Source organism: Moschus berezovskii, chromosome 1, assembly GCF_049115385.1.
Source record: "Moschus berezovskii isolate FMDL1 chromosome 1, NW_MosBer_1.0, whole genome shotgun sequence".
Taxonomy (NCBI): Eukaryota; Metazoa; Chordata; class Mammalia; order Artiodactyla; family Moschidae; genus Moschus; species Moschus berezovskii.
This window is the reverse complement of record NC_142460.1, coordinates 141,146,530-141,163,424: the sequence shown is the minus strand read 5'-3', so window position 1 is coordinate 141,163,424 and position 16,895 is coordinate 141,146,530. Positions and strand designations below refer to the sequence as shown.

Sequence of the window (16,895 nt, the reverse complement as noted above, 5' to 3'; positions counted from 1 at the left end):
TAGCAAAACTGGAGATTACTCTTGACCTCAATTTCTCTCCAATTAGGCAATATTCAGTTCAGTTTTCAGTTCAGTTCAGTCGCTCAGTCGTGTCTGACTCTTTGTGACCCCATGAATCACAGCACACCAGGACTCCCTGTCCATCACCAACTCGCGGAGTTCACTCAAACTCATGTCCATTGAGCTGGTGATGCCATCCAGCCATCTCATTCTCTGCCGTCCCCTTCTCCTCCCGCCCCCAATCCTTCCCAGCATCAGAGTCTTTTCCAGTGAGTCAACTCGTTGCATGAGGTGGCCAAAGTATTGCAGTGTCAGCTTTAGAATCAGTCCTTCCAATGTAGATTAATTTTATTCCAAGTGGTAACATAATGTTTAAAAAAAAATTTTGGGGGGGATATAGTCATTAATAGATTTTCTTATTTAAGCTAGATTTCAAAACCACAGAATTAATGTTTTGGATCCTAAATTAAGTTTCATAATAAAAGAAAATAGGCTTTAATAGGATGTTATATTTATTATTCAGTTCAAGATGCACCCTTTTCTTTCAACAAATTGCTATATTTTGCCTGAACTTCAAAGATCTCTGGGACTCAAGGAAATCTTCACTATTAAAAAGGGACATCACTGTTTGCTAGTATACCAAACTTTAGAAGAGTATCTAATAGAACTTTTCTTAAATGTGAAAATTTTACATACTTCATTCTCAAAGTTTGTACATCTCAATCAGATTATCAGATTATATTTTTCTTTATAAAACTATTCATGGAATTTCACTAGCCTTAGTCCTCTTCTGTTACATTTTTTTTTCCTTTTTGGAAAATAGTATAAAATGGCTTCACTGTAATAAGATATTATTCCAGAAATGAGACCCAAGGTATATCATAGTAATAAATAAAGTACTTATTATTTAGACAACCGATATTTATTTCTAACAAATGCTCTTGGAACCTGAAAATTAGTCCTCCACTTTGTGTTTTTCTAACAATTTAGTGATAAAATTATAGAAAATGGGGACTTCCCTGGTAGTGCAGTAGTTAAGACTCTGTGCTTCCAGTGGAGGAGGTGCAGGTTTGATCCCTCGTCAGGGAACTAAGCTATCACATGCCGCATGGTGCAGTCAAGAAAATAAAATTTTTTTTAGTATAGAAAATAAATACAAGTTATTTATAAATTCCAGAAAAATTTATTTGCTGGAATAAAAACCACCCAATTCCTAATTCACACAAGATAATGCTCAATAAATATCACTGTCTGATTGGTAGTATTAATTCTAAAGAGTTACTTCTCTTTACCTAGGCAGTTGCTTCATTTTTACTGAAAGTACAGCTTTCTTTTCTCTATCTCAGAGTGTTTAGATTATATACTATTACCATTTCAAATATAATATTAATTCATTTTTTTAAAAAGTCAGGTTTTCTTGAGTATCTCTGGTTGACATCCCAGGATCTTGTGACTATAAAATAGTTTTTCATCTGGGAATCAATGCTTTCAAATTTTAGTGCTGGAGAAGACCCTTGAGAGTCCCTTGGACTGCAAGGAGATCTAATCAGTCAATCCTAAAGGAAATCAACTCTGAATATTCATAGGAAGCATTCATGCTGAAGCTGAAACTCCAATACTTTGGCCACCTGATGTGAAGAGCCAACTCATTAGAAAAGACCCTGATGCTAGGAAAGATTGAAGGCAGGAGAAGAAGGGGATGACAGAGGATAAGATGGTTGGGGATGGCATCACTGATTCAATGGACATGAGTTTGAGCAAACTCAGGGAAATAGTGAAGGACGGGGAAGCTTGGCATGCTGCAGTCCATGGGATCCCGAAGAGTCAGACATGACTTAGCGACTGAATAACAAATTGATAAAGGTAGATGAAAACCTAGTAAAATTTGGGGGTACGATGCTCTCACATGATGAAAAGATCTTTCTGCCATAATTGTTTCGTGTTTTGTTTTTTCCCAATCAGTGGAAATACTCCTTAGTTTCTAGGTCATTTGCCCCCCCTGCATTGTTCTTCCTAAATGTGCTTCTCATACATTGCTTCAAATTAAGTCTGAGGGAAGAATCAAGCACAGAACAGTCAAGTTGGAAGTGCTAGAGCAGTAACCAAGGATTCCCACATTTTCCACCTGCAGTTTCTGGGTTAGGCAAGAAACAAGGATAGTTGCTTTAATACAGCTAGTCTTGAGTTTTGGTACTTCAGGGAGCTTCCCAGTTCCAGTGAGTTATACTACCAAATTACTTATTATGAACTTTACACACACACACACACACACATTTGTTGTTGTTTAGTCACTAAGTTGTGTCTGACTCTTTTGCAACCCCATGGACTGTAGCCCACCACGCTCCTCTGTCCATGGGATTTCCCAAGCAAGAATACCAGATTGGGTTGCCATTTTCTTCTCCAGGGGATCTTCCCAAGCCAGGGATTGAACCCATGTGTCCTGCATTGGCAGGAAGATTCTTTACCACTGAGCCACTCGGGAAGCGCCCCCCCGCCCCCGACAACACACACATATATACTTGCATGTATATCCTGCTTTTAGTTACATGTTGGCTTTTAATTTTCTGTGGGCCAACCAGAAATTACATAGCTTTTTGTAGTTTTATCACAGTTATATTTTTTTTGTTCTATATAAAATTTCAAACTTATTTACATAAAGCAAAATACTTATCATTTCTTAGTAGAAATTGTATGCAATGAATTCCTTACATTTTAAAATAGAAAATGTATAAAAGAAGCTAGGGCCTTAAAAGCTTTTGAAAACTTACTTTCAAGAGAACTACATTATTAGTCTAAACACACACAAATCCTTCAACAGATAAATAAAAACTTTAACTTTATAAATCTTATTTTTTGCTAAGATGCCTTTAACATCTTTAACTCTATCCTTACTAGAAATATAGCCCATTACTGATGTCTTCTAAGTTACCCTTGTCATCACTTTCATTTCATAATATATCCTTTAAGGAGAAATAGTCTTATGGATTACTTAACATCTTAAATGTTTCTTTAAATGTAAGAGTAGCACAACAAGCAATTGAGAAATTGATGTGGGATTCCCTTGATGGTCCAGTGGTTAAGACTCCGCCTTCCAATGCAGGGGACATGGGTCCAATCCCTGGTCCAGGAACTAAGAGTCTACATACCATGGGGCAACCAAGTCCAAGCGCCACAACTAAGGCCCGACACAGCCAAATAAATAAATTGTGGATCACAATAAACTGTGGAGAATTCTGAAAGAGATGGGAATACCAGACCATCTGACCTGCCTCTTAGTATGCAGCTCAGGAAGCAACAGTTAGAACTGGACATGGAACAAGAGACTGGTTCCAAATAGGAAAAGGAGTATGTCAAGGCTGTATATTGTCACCATGCTTATTTAACTTATATGCAGAGTACATCATGAGAAACGCTGGGCTAGAGGAAGCACAAACTGCAATCAAGATTGCTGGGAGAAATATCAATAACCTCAGATATGCAGATGACACCACCCTTATGGAAGTAAGTGAGGAAGAACTAAAGAGTCTCTTGATGAAAGTGAAAGAGGAGAGTGAAAAAGTTGGCTTAAAGCTCAACATTCAGAAAATGAAGATCATGGCATCCAGTCCTATCACTTCATGGCAAATAGATGGAGAAACAGTTGAAACAGTGGCAGACCTTATTTTGGGGGGCTCCAAAGTCACTGCAGATGGTGACTGCAACCATGAAATTAAAAGACACTTACTCCTTGGAAGGAAAGTTATGACCAACCTAGACAGCATATTAAAAAGCAGAGACATTACTTTGCCAAGAAAGATCCATCTAGTCAAGGCTATGGTTTTTCCAGTAGTCATGTATGGACGTGAGAGTTGGATTATAAAGAAAGCTGAGCGCTGAAGAATTGATGCTTTTGAACTGTGGTGTTGGAGAAGACTCGAGAGTCCCTTGTACCGCAAGGAGATCCAACCAGTCCATCCTAAAGCAGATCAGTCCTGAATATTCATTGGAAGGACTGATGCTGAAGCTGAAACTCCAATAATTTGGCCACCTGATGCGAAGAACTGACTCACTTGAAAAAACCCTGACGCTGGGAAAGATTGAAGGCAAGAGGAGAAGGAGCCGACAGAGGATGAGACAGTGGGATAGCATCACCAACTCGATGGCCATGAGTCTGAGTAAGCTCCGGGAGTTGGTGATGGACAGGGAGGCCTGGCATGCTGCAGTCCAAGGGGTCGCAAAGGGTCAGACACAACTGAGTGACTGAACTGAAGTGACAGACATATATATATATATGAAGTTGATGTAATAATATAACGTAATAGGACAAGCAGGCATATAATATTTACTTTTCCAAAAGCTGCACATACACTATCACCCATTGATCATCACTTTTAATAATCTAATAAATCGATCCAAAATGAAGGTAAGTTTTTATAAACTCACGTTTGATATAACCAGTTGATCTAACTTATTGATGGAAAACTGTCTCTAACAATTACTGAAATTACAGATTTAGTAATGAGACATTCCGTTAGCTATTTTGGCCACAATAGCAAGATCATGTTACCCTTGGTTCCTTTACTCTCTCCCACCCCCTTAAGAAGCAGGGATTTTATCATGTGGTCTTATTTCACATCCTGACCTCAGTCATTTGGGTTTGGAATACATAATTTCTCCTAAAGTTTAATGACACAGACATATCCTTGAATATTATTTTCAACTAATGACCTAAAAAGTTCTCTGAAATTTTAAATTATCTAAAGATCCTTTAGGATAAAAAATATTTCTCTTCTTCAAAGATTAGAGAACTGAATACAATAATTACTTTAATTTATGTAAGTCATGATATGATTACTAAGTAATAGATATTAAACTTTGAATTCCATCAAGACACTTTAGATTTTACCTAAACGATGTGTCAAAGAGCCACCTTCCTCTTTTTTCTTTTTTTTCTTTAACTATTTAAAAGAATGACGTTATCATTTTCTTTTGCTAGAGTAACTAAATGATGGGAAGTTCTCCAGTACTTGCATAGCTGCTTCTGGACAGGAAAGAGTGTTTTCTAACTTGTTCTGATTGTTCATGGCCCAATCCAAACCATCTAACACTCTGGCTCTAACTAAGAGTTTCAGAATAAACAAAAGAAAGAACTACAACTATTTAACGCAGTAGGTTCTACATTTATGGAGCCCATAAGCTGATTTCATGCTGAAAGTAAAAACAGTCTCAAGATGTTTAAACGAACTCTTCGAGGCAGGAATCACAACAAACTCAGGAAAATTAGGAATATGTTGGTAACCTCTAATCTTTTTTTAAACTGACCTCATCCTGGGCAAGTAACCATCTACTGATGCCATTGTTGGAGACAAAATTTCTGGCTGAAAGATCCTTTTTCTGACTCAATCTGGCTTGCTATTCTTGGTTAATCGTCCCCATTTCTCTCAACATTTCACTCTTCTGACTATAGTGGATAACATTCATTTTCAGGAAAGGCTTTTTATAAGTGATTCGGTTCCTCCAGCCGTCTACCTCTTTATCCTAGCTAAATCCCCCAACCTCCATTCCTATCGCCTTCTTTCACTAAGATTTTGCTAAACATTAGACAACAGCAAGCACATGACCTCCAGTCTTCCAATGTCTCCGAATAAACCGATATAAAAACCTTCAATGGACGCGGTTGTAAGTTACCCTAGAGTTGGAATTTAAGAGTCGTTAGTTCTTCAACTTTTAAAGACCTACAGGGCAAAATTTAAATTTAAAAAAATTTTTAAATAAAAAAAAAAAAACCGCTCCCCGTTTTCAACCTTTAGCCCCGCCCACTAACCCCCCAGCCTCCACGCGAAACTCTGCAGGAAACCGGAGGGGCGGGGCGGTGACGTCACGACGCCGGTGCGTCACGGAACGGCGGCGGCTGCGGCGCTGGCGGTGGCTGCGGCTGCGGCGGCATTTTAGTCGGCAGCGGCGGCGGCAGCGGGGCTGCTGCTCCTCCCAGCATCCCTGGCGCGGCCATTTCAGCCCCATCTTGGCCAAGGGGAGGGAGCTGCAGCCGCCGCTTCAGCAGTTTGAATTTCAGTTTCTCCAGGGCCTGCGAACCGGGCGCACCGAGGAAGAGTCGAAGAAGCTACCGCAGCTACCTCACACAGCCGGCGCGCCGTCGCTTGCCGGCCTGCCGGCCGCCGCCCCTCACTCTCTCAGGAGCCGCGAGGGGAAGGCCGAGACCGCCGCCACCGCCCGCCCGCGGGGGTGGCTCCCCCTGTATAGGGGAGGACCGAGCCGGCTTTCTCCTCCCCCGGAGCAGGTTTCCGCCGGAGACAGTCGACATGTCCCTGGGACTGAGCTCCGGCTAGAGCCGGGGAGGGAGGGCCGCCCGCCCGCGCCGAAGCTCCGCCACCCGCCCTCGGCTCCTGGCTGAACCAGGAATCCCTGGCTCCGGACTCGCCACTCCTACTCCTGCTTCCCTCGGCGTCCGAGAGCCCGGAGCTGACGCCGGCACTGGTTCGAAGAGCCGGAGCGGGGCAGCACCGCCCCTCACGCCGCCGCCACCTCCCCTTCGCCCTCCCACTCCCACCCCCAGCCTAGGCCTGCTGACCGCGCCGAGCTGGATTGACCACGGCGGCCCGAAGACGCTAGGAGGAAGCGGCCGACCCGCCCCTGGGATAGTGCTCTCGCCGCCACTGGGGGGATTGAATTGAGGCGCCGCGACTGCGGGAGGCGAGAAGGAAGGAGGAGCCGCCGCACGAGTGAGACGAGGGCAGAGCCGAAGAGACCGACTCGGATAAGGAAACGGGAGGAGGATGTCTCACGGAGCGGCCGGCGCCCGGATCAGCCCGTGACTCTTACAGCGGCGGGCCTCAGACCCCAGCACGGACGCGGACTTTGTCTTTGGGGGCCAGTGTTCTGCCCTTCCTGGTTTCCGGCAAGACCGCGGAGAAGCCGGCGTGCCTCTCTGCCCTCCAGCCTTCCTCACCATGTCCAAGATGCCGGCCAAGAAGAAGAGCTGCTTCCAGATCACCAGTGTCACCACGGCCCAGGTGGCTACTAGCATCACCGAGGACACCGAGAGCCTGGACGACCCGGATGAGTCACGTACAGAGGACGTTTCTTCCGAGATATTCGACGTTTCTCGGGCCACGGATTACGGCCCCGAGGAAGTCTGCGAGCGCAGCTCCTCCGAAGAGACGCTCAACAATGTTGGGGATGCGGAGACTCCCGGGACCGTCTCCCCCAACCTCCTCCTGGACGGACAGCTGGCGGCCGCGACAGCCGCTCCGGCCAACGGAGGAGGAGCCGTTTCGGCCCGGAGCGTGGCCGGGGTGCTGGCCAGCACCCTGCCGCCGGCCGCCACCTCAGTCCCCTCCTCGGGGGCCCCCGGCGCCCCCCCGGTCACGGGCCCGGCCGCCACGCCGGGAACTGCCGCCTCATCACAGCCCCCCACCACTTGTAGTTCGCGTTTTCGCGTGATCAAGCTGGACCACGGCAGCGGGGAGCCTTATAGACGAGGCCGATGGACGTGTATGGAATACTATGAGCGGGATTCCGATAGCAGTGTCCTGACCCGGTCTGGGGATTGCATTAGGCACAGCAATACTTTTGACCAGACTGCGGAGCGGGACAGCGGCCTGGGCGCCACCGGAGGGTCGGTGGTGGTGGTGGTGGCCTCCATGCCGGGCGCGCACGGGCCCGACTCGGGAACTGACAGCTCCTTGACTGCTGTGTCACAGCTACCCCCGTCGGAGAAAATGAGCCTACCCGCCCCGGCCCCGCCGCAGAGTTTTGGCGCTGGGCAGCCGCAGCCGCCGCCTCCGCCCGTAGGTGGGGCTGTGGCTCCAAGCTCGGCTTCGTTGCCGCTGTTCCCGGTAGCCGCGGCCGGGCCACCGCAGAGGTTGGCAGCCCCGCAGCCCAGCCAGGCCCAGGGCGCCGGGCCCCCGGGGCCCAACGGACAGGGCCTGCCGCTGACGAATGTAACCCTGGCGCAGCCCGGCCTGGCCGTGGGCGCTGCCACCGCGCCCCCGCCCCAGCAGTTCGCGTATCCTCAGCCTGCGATGCCGCCGGGCCATCTGCTTCCCGTTCCGCCCGCCGGCCAGAGTGAGTACCTGCAGCCGCACGTGGCCGGCCTGCAGCCGCCCAGCCCGGCGCAGCCCTCTTCCGCCGGCGCAGCAGCGGGTCTCGCCGCAGCCGCCGGTCTCCCCGCGGGCACCGGCCAGAACGCCGCATCCAGTGGCGCGCAGATGATGGGCGCGCCCTCCTTGCCCGGAGAAGCGGTGCCCCCCGGGCCGGGCCCCGCGCCCGGAGGACCGGCCGCGCCGGGTCAGCCGGCCGGAGTGCCCCCGGCTGCCGTGGGAGGCACGGCGCCGTCGGGCCTGGTTCCCGCTGGGGTCGGGCAGCCTCAGGCCGCGCCTCCGCCGCAGATGGGTGGCAGCGGCGCGCCGTCGGTCGTGCCCGGCGGCCCTCTCGCCGTGGTGCCCGGAGTTGCCAACGTGCCTGCAGCCGCGCCCGCTCCCAGCGTGCCTAGTGTGTCGACCACTTCTGTTACTATGCCAAATGTCCCCGCGCCTCTGGGCCAGGCGCCGCAACTTTGCAGCCACCCTCCGGTCAGCAGGAGCGGCAGCAACATCCAGCACGTGGGGCTGCCCTTAGCGCCCGGCACAACCGGTGCCCCGACGAGTCTACCGCAGTCTGACCTGAGCCAGTTTCAGACTCAGACCCAGCCTTTAGTCGGGCAAGTTGACGATACTAGAAGAAAATCAGAACCCCTACCTCAACCACCACTTTCTCTCATTGCTGAAAATAAGCCTGTTGTGAAGCCTCCTGTTGCAGATGCCCTGGCAAACCCCCTTCAATTAACACCTATGAACAGTCTCGCCACCTCTGTGTTCAGCATAGCTATTCCTGTTGATGGTGATGAAGACAGGTATGGAAATCTTATTTTAAATATTTGGTGGAAATGCTTGACCAAACGTTGTAGTTCAGGATGCAACTGTGGGAGATTCTTTTGTTTTTTTTTTTTCCAATTTGAGGACCTTAACATTTCTAAATATAAAAGATAGTTTGCATTTAATAAAATTGATTTATCGGTTCTTGAAAAGACATTCGTTTTAGATTACTGATGTAAAGATGATAGAATTGATGTCATAGTTGTTTAAAAGCACCAAAGTGGATAGGAATGCAACATTGTTGATTCGAAAATGTGGATATTAGTTTAATCTTCTCGATTTGTAAGTGGTAGCTAGTAGGTTATGCCCCGTAAGATTGTCCCTTTATTAGATGTCGATCACACTTGAACACTTAATGGCAGAGTGTTTTGTCAGTGTGAGTTTGAGACTGAGACATAAAGTCAGTTAAGACTTTCCCATTCTGGAAAACCAGGAGGCCCTGTAATAGAGAAAGAACCATGTAAGGTATCTCCAGTGTATCTGGAAAGGGTGGAGAGATAATGATGAAATGTCAAATTCGGCTTTGAAGATCCTGTCTTCAGCCCTTTATTAAAAGAGGACAGGTCAGGAGGCTTCCCAGTGACTTCTTTTAAGATGCTTTTTTTTTTTTTTTAAGGCAGAAAGTGTATTGGAAAGATATTCTTGTTTTCCATCACTCTTTTTACTGTAGGAAGGGGAGATGTGAGACTCTGACAGAAGGGAAAACTGTATGTAGTTCTTAAAAATTAGAGTGATTTTATAGTAAAAAATATGAATGTTAACAACTGGTTCTCTCTGTTTAGGGGGGATGCTTTTTAAACAGTTCAAGGGCAGGTTGGTGTATTGCCATACCAAGTCCACTACAGTTGATGTTTGGTTATGGTTTAATAAGGATTTTAAGTGGTTTTGAGGAAATGTCACATGAAAATTTGCTGTAGTATGTATAATGCAAATTTTAAAAAACTGGCTTATTACCAAAAATTACATTTAAAAAATCACAGAGAAAGTTTCAGGTACTTCACAGTTAGAAATTTATTTTCTGGGGTTTTTGTTTTGAGAAAGGTTTAATTTTATATGTGGTAAAGGATCAGAAGTACCTTTATAGATTTCTGGAGTGATTGGTATCTAGAGTACGATGAGACCTGTTAAAACTTTTTCTTCTTATTTTCTTCTGAGTTTCTTCACATTCTTTTCATTTTGAATTACCCTCGTATTTTTGTTACATAGTTCTGTGGGTTTGAAATGCTCACTGAAATTCATCCTCTCTTCAAAGTTCATCTTTTTTTATAGGAGATTTGCTTGTGGGATGTCTTTCTTTTGAGAACCCTTAGAGAATACCACATGTCCATAAGTGAGCTCAACTAGTCACTGAGAAATTTTATGTGGATGGGACCACCAAGTATAGACTGATTCCACCAGCCACTCAGAAAAATCCTTCTCTACATTTCCTGCCATATTTCCCTTTTCACACACAGGTGCACCCTGAAATGCCACTTGAGTTTATTTGTTCACCTTTGGTAATAGGCAGCAGGCATCTTCCCTTTTCTAGCTGCCAGAAGCCAGGTTTTTTGATGGGCTGGTAGATAACCATTTGCTTACCTCTCTGTTCCTGCTGTGCATCCCCCTACCTCTGTCGCTTCGAGAAATAATGACTGGTTTCTCAGCCCCCAAAACACATGCACACCGGTGAATTGAATGTATTTTCCTCTCCTTCACACCTCAGTTTTTTTTGCAGTTACATTTGTCAGAACTTTAATGTGAAGATGTGATATGAAGCAGAGAGATCTGTTGATAAATGGCAACTCTGGGTTGTATTCTTTAGGATATGACCTCAAAGATGCATTTATTTCTTCTCTTTATTAAAAGAGTTGATAATTTCAAGAATCTTATTTCCAAACATATGACTATCTGAATTACAGATACTACTGTATCAGTGTTCTTAATTTTAACAGTTAACCAGTGCTGGGGTTTTCCTGTATGTATCCTCCTGTTTTAAATGTGGCACTTCCCTCCCCCACCCAGTCTTTTAAAATCTTCATTGCTTATCAAATGTGCATTTCTAATTTTTGCTATAGTCTTTCATTGGTTTCTAATTTAACATGCCAGTTTCCAAGATGTAATCTTACACATTTGACTGTTTTGTCACTGGACCAACACACCTGGTGAAGGAATAAATCCATTAAGTAGAAATAGTTTTGGGGTCTTTTTAAATTTGTTTTTGAATGGAAAGCCTTTGTGAAAAAAAGCACATTTTAAAGGTGTATGCTTGAAATTAAATAACAGTTTTTCCAGTGGTATGTTTAAATTACTGAGATGAGTACTGTTAAGACAGTACTAAAAAAAATCACATTAAATACCTTTAATATGATTTTAAGTTGCCTTTAATTCAAATCTTCATACAGTTTTATTTGCAGTCATTCAGATGTAAACAGAATTTTGGAGTGAGAGGTCTTGAGTAATTATTAATAGGTTGACAAATTTCAGATCCTTAGAAAATATTTTTTTAAAAGATGTTTGCCTTTTAAAAAACCATTAAGACGTTAGTAAACACAATCTTATTTCTTTGAGAAAAGGAAGGAAAATAGAAGATAAAAAGATTCAGGTGGTTTAAGTTGATATATTAAACACTATCTTGTAGATATTGGTTCTGTTACTTAATACAAGGATCTGTATTGGCTCATTTTGAGACCATTTATTTTAAAGAATCAGACCTTATGTACTATCATATCTTTAAAGGGGCTGATGGTTTTGTATGCCAAGTAAGAAAAGTCTTGAAGTTCTCAGTTAACATTGCCTGTTGACCTTATATTGTTAATTAGCATAACATTTTATATCATTCTAGCTTAATGGTCAGTTGTTGAGTATTTAAGTTGATTTTGCGTAAACTGAAGGATATAGTAGTGGTTGAAAACATGATTCATACAAAATGCATAAACATTTCTACAGTAAATGTTACAAAAAATTTTTAAATTACATATCAGCTTAACAGACTCCTTTTTGGTAAAAGAGGGGAGGTGCAAAATATTACTGGCCCTTTTGGAAAAGGAACACAGCACAGATCGTTTTCCATAGATAACTGACCAATGTGAACTCTGTAGGCCACATTCCAGGAACTCATGAATGGCTGCAATTGTAAACTGTCAACTGCAACCAAAAGACTGTTGAAAACCTGATTGTAAGGATCCTCTAGTGGCAGATATCTTTATATCTTGTTAATAGTTTTATTTGTGTAGTTTGCTAATGACTACTGATAAAAGAGTATAAATTGTGAGTGTTAAGTGGTATGTCCTGGTATGTGCTATAAACACAGATTTTGTTTGTATAGTTGTATATATAGATACGTGTATGAGATATACATATAGTTTTTTTAGCGAATTTTTTTTTTTTACTTGACATTTAAGAGAATTACATAAATGTGTATCGGGAGGCAAAACTGTCATTCTTACCTTTGTTTTAAAAACCTGTAAGTAACTTACCAGAGCTCTGAAAAAACTTAATTGCATTTAGTCTTTAAAAGTGAAAGCTCCTTACTTGAATCTGTATTTCTTTGGGAGCTTATGGTTCCTTATCGATATTGAATTGTGGAGATAATTTTGCCTTGTGGCTTTATAGTTGATGTTTAAATCACATACTAGATACCATCTTATGCCTAAGTACTCTTACTAAGGATTTTGTAATCAAAGTTTGATTGACATCATATGAGTGACATTGTTATTTAGTGTAAAAACTGATGTTGATGCATTCATCAGAGTGCCTCACTGGTATGCTTTAGTCATGAAACCTGGCTCTAAGTCAAGGAAATTATCATAGATTTCCAGAAAGGCCAATGATCAAGAAGTGCCTGAAGTTCTTAAAACCAGGAATTGTATCAGCAGGAATATGGCCTTTTTTATTCACTGTGACACAGCTGTTTAAAATTTTCTGTGAACTAAATTGTATGGACTGAACATTGGTTAACTTTTTAAGAAAATATAAGGGCTTTTATGTGTGTGGATAAGATACATTGCCAAGTAACTAATTTATTAACAGTCTTTTTCTTGGAAGGGATGGAGGGTATCTTGAATTATAGTGAGAAGTTTTTCTTTTTTTTTCAGTACTGGTAGTGGGGTATATGTTTTCTCCCTAATGAGAATAAGTGTAAGAGCAGTCTGTTCTTCGGGAATTTTGATAGCACTAATTTGGAAATATTAAAACATGATACTACATTTATGAACTGGTACTTGGTGATTCAGTCGGTAAAGAATCTGCCTGCAGTGCAGGAGACCCGGGTTCGATCCCTGGGTTGGGAAGATCCCCTGAAGAAGGAAATGGCAACCCACTCCAGTATCCTTGCCTGGAAAATCTCATGGCCAGAGGAGCCTGGTGGGCTGCAGTCTATGGAATCACAAAGAGTTGGGTACGACCGAGCAACTAACACACTTGGTCTTTCTCAGCACCAGAAGAAGTTGGAGGGCGCTCTAGAGTCCTCTAGTAACAAAGAGCTGCCCCACCAATCAGTTGGTAAAGAAACCAAAATGAATCTCTTCCCTGAGGCATGGTTTGATAGGGGAGTATAAAAGAATCTTGACTTTTTTTTCCCTAAAATGGTAGAAACTGAGGGGTTTAGGGAATAGGAAGTAATAGCAGATAACCAAGACAGAAGTAAATATAGTGAAATAATATGAAATATGGTCTCAAAAGGAATAGGAACCATACCATGTTACTAGTAAGGAACAGTGGTCTAATTTCTTCTTTTAATAATTGTTTTAGACCAGTATGTATTTCCTTTTCCAGAAAGAAACTGTTTATTTCTTAATTGAATTGACTCTTTAAATAGAAGAGAGGCTTTACAAAGCCAGGTATATCTGGTTAAATGTAGCCTGAATAATAATGTTCAAGGGATATGTGTACTAAAATTTCTGAATTGAAATAAATCCCTTACATTTTTTTCTTTATATTAAATCAGTAGTCTTGTGATTTGAAGCCGTTCTTTTATATCATGTAATACAAATTACTTCATCCACAAAGAATATACATTCCTGAGTCATTTGTATAATTAATGAGGTCTTTACCAGAATAATTTTTGAACATACCAGATTATTCAATATTTGTTATATTCTTAATCTGGCTTTGCTTAGGGTAAAAATTGGGACTCCGTAAAGATTTAGGAACAGTAATTTGTATCATTCTTACACATCATTACATGATTTTTCATAATATATTTTAATGTATACTCTTCAGATTTGACTGGTAACATTAAGGTATATTGATTATCTGCTCTGCCTGTAAAAAGTATGTAATTGGTTCTACTTTTAAATCAGGTGAATTAAATTTCATCTATGCTACTTTGGACTGCTTACCACTCAAATTTAAAGCCTCAAGTCAGATTAAAGTTTTTAGTTTTAGTTTTGTGTCTTTGTACTCAAGCTACCTTTTGTTGAAAAAGAATGAACTCCTATTCTTTAAATTGTACGTTTATATATGATGGTTACGAGAAAAATTTGTAGATCGTTGAGTTAATGTTCACCATGGACATAGATGATTAGTAAACATCCTGATAATTTATACTCATCAGAGTAGGCAAGACAAATAAGTGAAGTCTAAATGTTAAATTACTTAAAGCCTTCTTTCCCATAAGCTCTTACTAAAATCTAATTAAAGAATATAGATATCTAGAAGAGAAACTATGATTAATTTGTCAATTATTGTAAATAATGTGTTTTAAATGTTATTTGTAAAGATTTAGGCTATCCATCTTCATTGTTACACAAGTGAATTGTTTAATCTGTGTATGAAGGATACTCAAAGTTTAAGGCTGACTGGTTTCTAAAATAGAATTGGAATTCAGTTTTATTAACTGGTTTTATAAGTAAACCAAAACAAATTCATGTTATAGGGTCAACCTAGCTTTTGAAAACAAAGGAGAGGGGGCTCTTGATCAAATAATCTATAGTGTTTAGTTATGTACTATATGGCATATCTTGAGTGACCATTACAGATGATGGAATCAAGAGTCTTCAGTTTTGATCCAAAAATGTAATTGCATGGCATGGATATAATCAGAGAAAAGGAGACATTAGTTCAGGCCAGAAAAAGTTATGATATAATAAGTGGTTCAGAAACTTGTGTTCTAATCCTGGCTTTTCCACCATTTAGCTTATTTATTTGGTTAAGTCATTTAATTTTCTTGGTTTTTCTCATTGCTAAAATTAAAATTTGAGCCTTTGGTCAGACTTTGAGATTCCCTAAGTATAAGTCCATACATGAGAGAGCTGCCAACTTAAACCTTCCTCTTGGTAAAACCCTTTTCCTGCCCTTAGACTAATGTGTGACCAAAAAAATGAAGTTTACAAATACTCTGTAAGCAGGTTGAATGCCCAGGAAAACATTTGAATGAATATGTCAGTGATTCAATTCTCTCTGCGTTCTCTGAGTAGTACGTACTGAGATACAGAAATAAGACTTATCTTCTCTTTTCAGATCTCAGGATTTATGGAAACAATTACCAGTTGTATACTTCATTGTAGGCTGTGATGGAATAATTAAGTTATTAATGCGAACAATTTAGGACATCAAGTCAGATTTGTGTATGGAGGGGGTAGTTAGACTGATTTCTGTTTAAATTATTCTCTGCATAGGTAATACATTTATACAGTTCAAAATTCAAAATATGCAAGTATAAATTGCATAATTTTGGCAGCCTTTCTGCCACCTCTGCCCTTCTACCCAATTTCTGTCCTCAGAAGCAACCCATTATTACTTTTGCATTCTGTGGAAGCTAACTCTTGAACTGAATCTTAAGAGTCATTCAGATTGGGTCACTGACGAAAGAAGCTGATGATTTTCCAAGTAGGAGGGCAGTTTTGTGTAACAGTGTGGAAGAGTAAGACTGTCAGATGTGGAACATGATGTGATTAATTTGACAGTAATCAGAGTGAAGGGCTTAAATGTCACAGAAAGAAATTGAGGTTTTTACCATTTACCTTTGTGATTGCTGTTCTTGAAGTTTCTTGAAGCTTTTATTAAGTAGTATGTATCTTGGAACCATTTCAATACCCTTTTATAGTGATTATTGTATTTTTAATTAAAATCTTGTGATAAAGTTGTGTATAAGGAAATCCTGGGGGAGATCTGAATCCCAGAGGTAGAATTCTCCAATAGAATGGACTAAGTAGCTTGGTATATACCTGGCTCCAGGTTTATGTATTCTGCTTGCCTTAAGTATTCTCTTTGCCCCAGGAGTACCTTAATAATGGTAAAGTATTGGGTATATGTTAATATACTCTACCAAAAGTTGATTTTTATATAACATATTTAGAAACCATAACCCTGTATTAAACACAGACCAGGCTTAATTGTTTTAGAGCCTGTGTATACTCTTTTCAGCTATTGTAGTGACTGTTTTTCTCCCCTTTTTTATGGATTAAGGAAACTGAGGCTCTGAGGATTTGAGTCACATAGCTATTAAGTCAAACAAGGCGTAGGGTCAGATTCAGGCTTTCTGACTCCTAAGACAGCTCTTGGATATTCCCAGGGTTAGTTTTATTACTCTCCTGGCTATGAGATAGGATAAAGGAAAAGCATCTGTAGACACTGATCTGTTGTAACCTTTTACCTAAAGGATGTTTTTTAAATCATTTAAAGTTTGTAGATGATAATGTTGGAGAGGTGGCCCTTGTTCCTTTGCTTACTGTGTTTCCCTGATTTCTATTTGGAGATCTCTGAAGTTGACGTACATATGTTTTTTCTTGCTATTATAGTTGGCAACCCTATCGAGATAGTAGTTTAGTTTAGCAGGTAGACATATGTCACATTTAACTTTCTTTCTCAGGTATTACATTCATGTACTTGGTAATTATCATGACAGACTATTCAGTATATAAACTCAGAGAGAGTGTTCATTGTCTGTTGGTTTTTGAAATTTTTTATAAACAGGAAAACAGTGTTTTCCTTTAGCAGGCTGAAATAAATTGAGAGTAAGCCACACGTCAGTCTTTGAAGAAGTGCTTCTTTGGCTTTATATTT

At 41.6% G+C, this 16,895-nt stretch overlaps 1 protein-coding gene across 7 annotated transcripts in view; it reads left to right on the top strand.

Annotated features, from left to right (window-relative positions):
• The first annotated feature begins 5,943 nt into the window (after positions 1-5,943).
• The window catches only part of TSC22D2 (TSC22 domain family member 2), a 46,760-nt gene continuing 35,808 nt past the window's right edge, over positions 5,944-16,895 (top strand). For all 7 annotated transcript variants that reach the window (XR_008683913.2, XR_016038263.1, XR_016038266.1 and 4 more), the window contains exon 1: positions 5,944-8,890. Coding sequence is in view for 2 of the 7 variants with exons in the window: in XM_055411769.2 (XP_055267744.2) it covers positions 6,948-8,890 (1,943 nt within the window). In the remaining 5 variants the exon portion in view is untranslated. The remainder of the gene's footprint in view (positions 8,891-16,895) is intronic.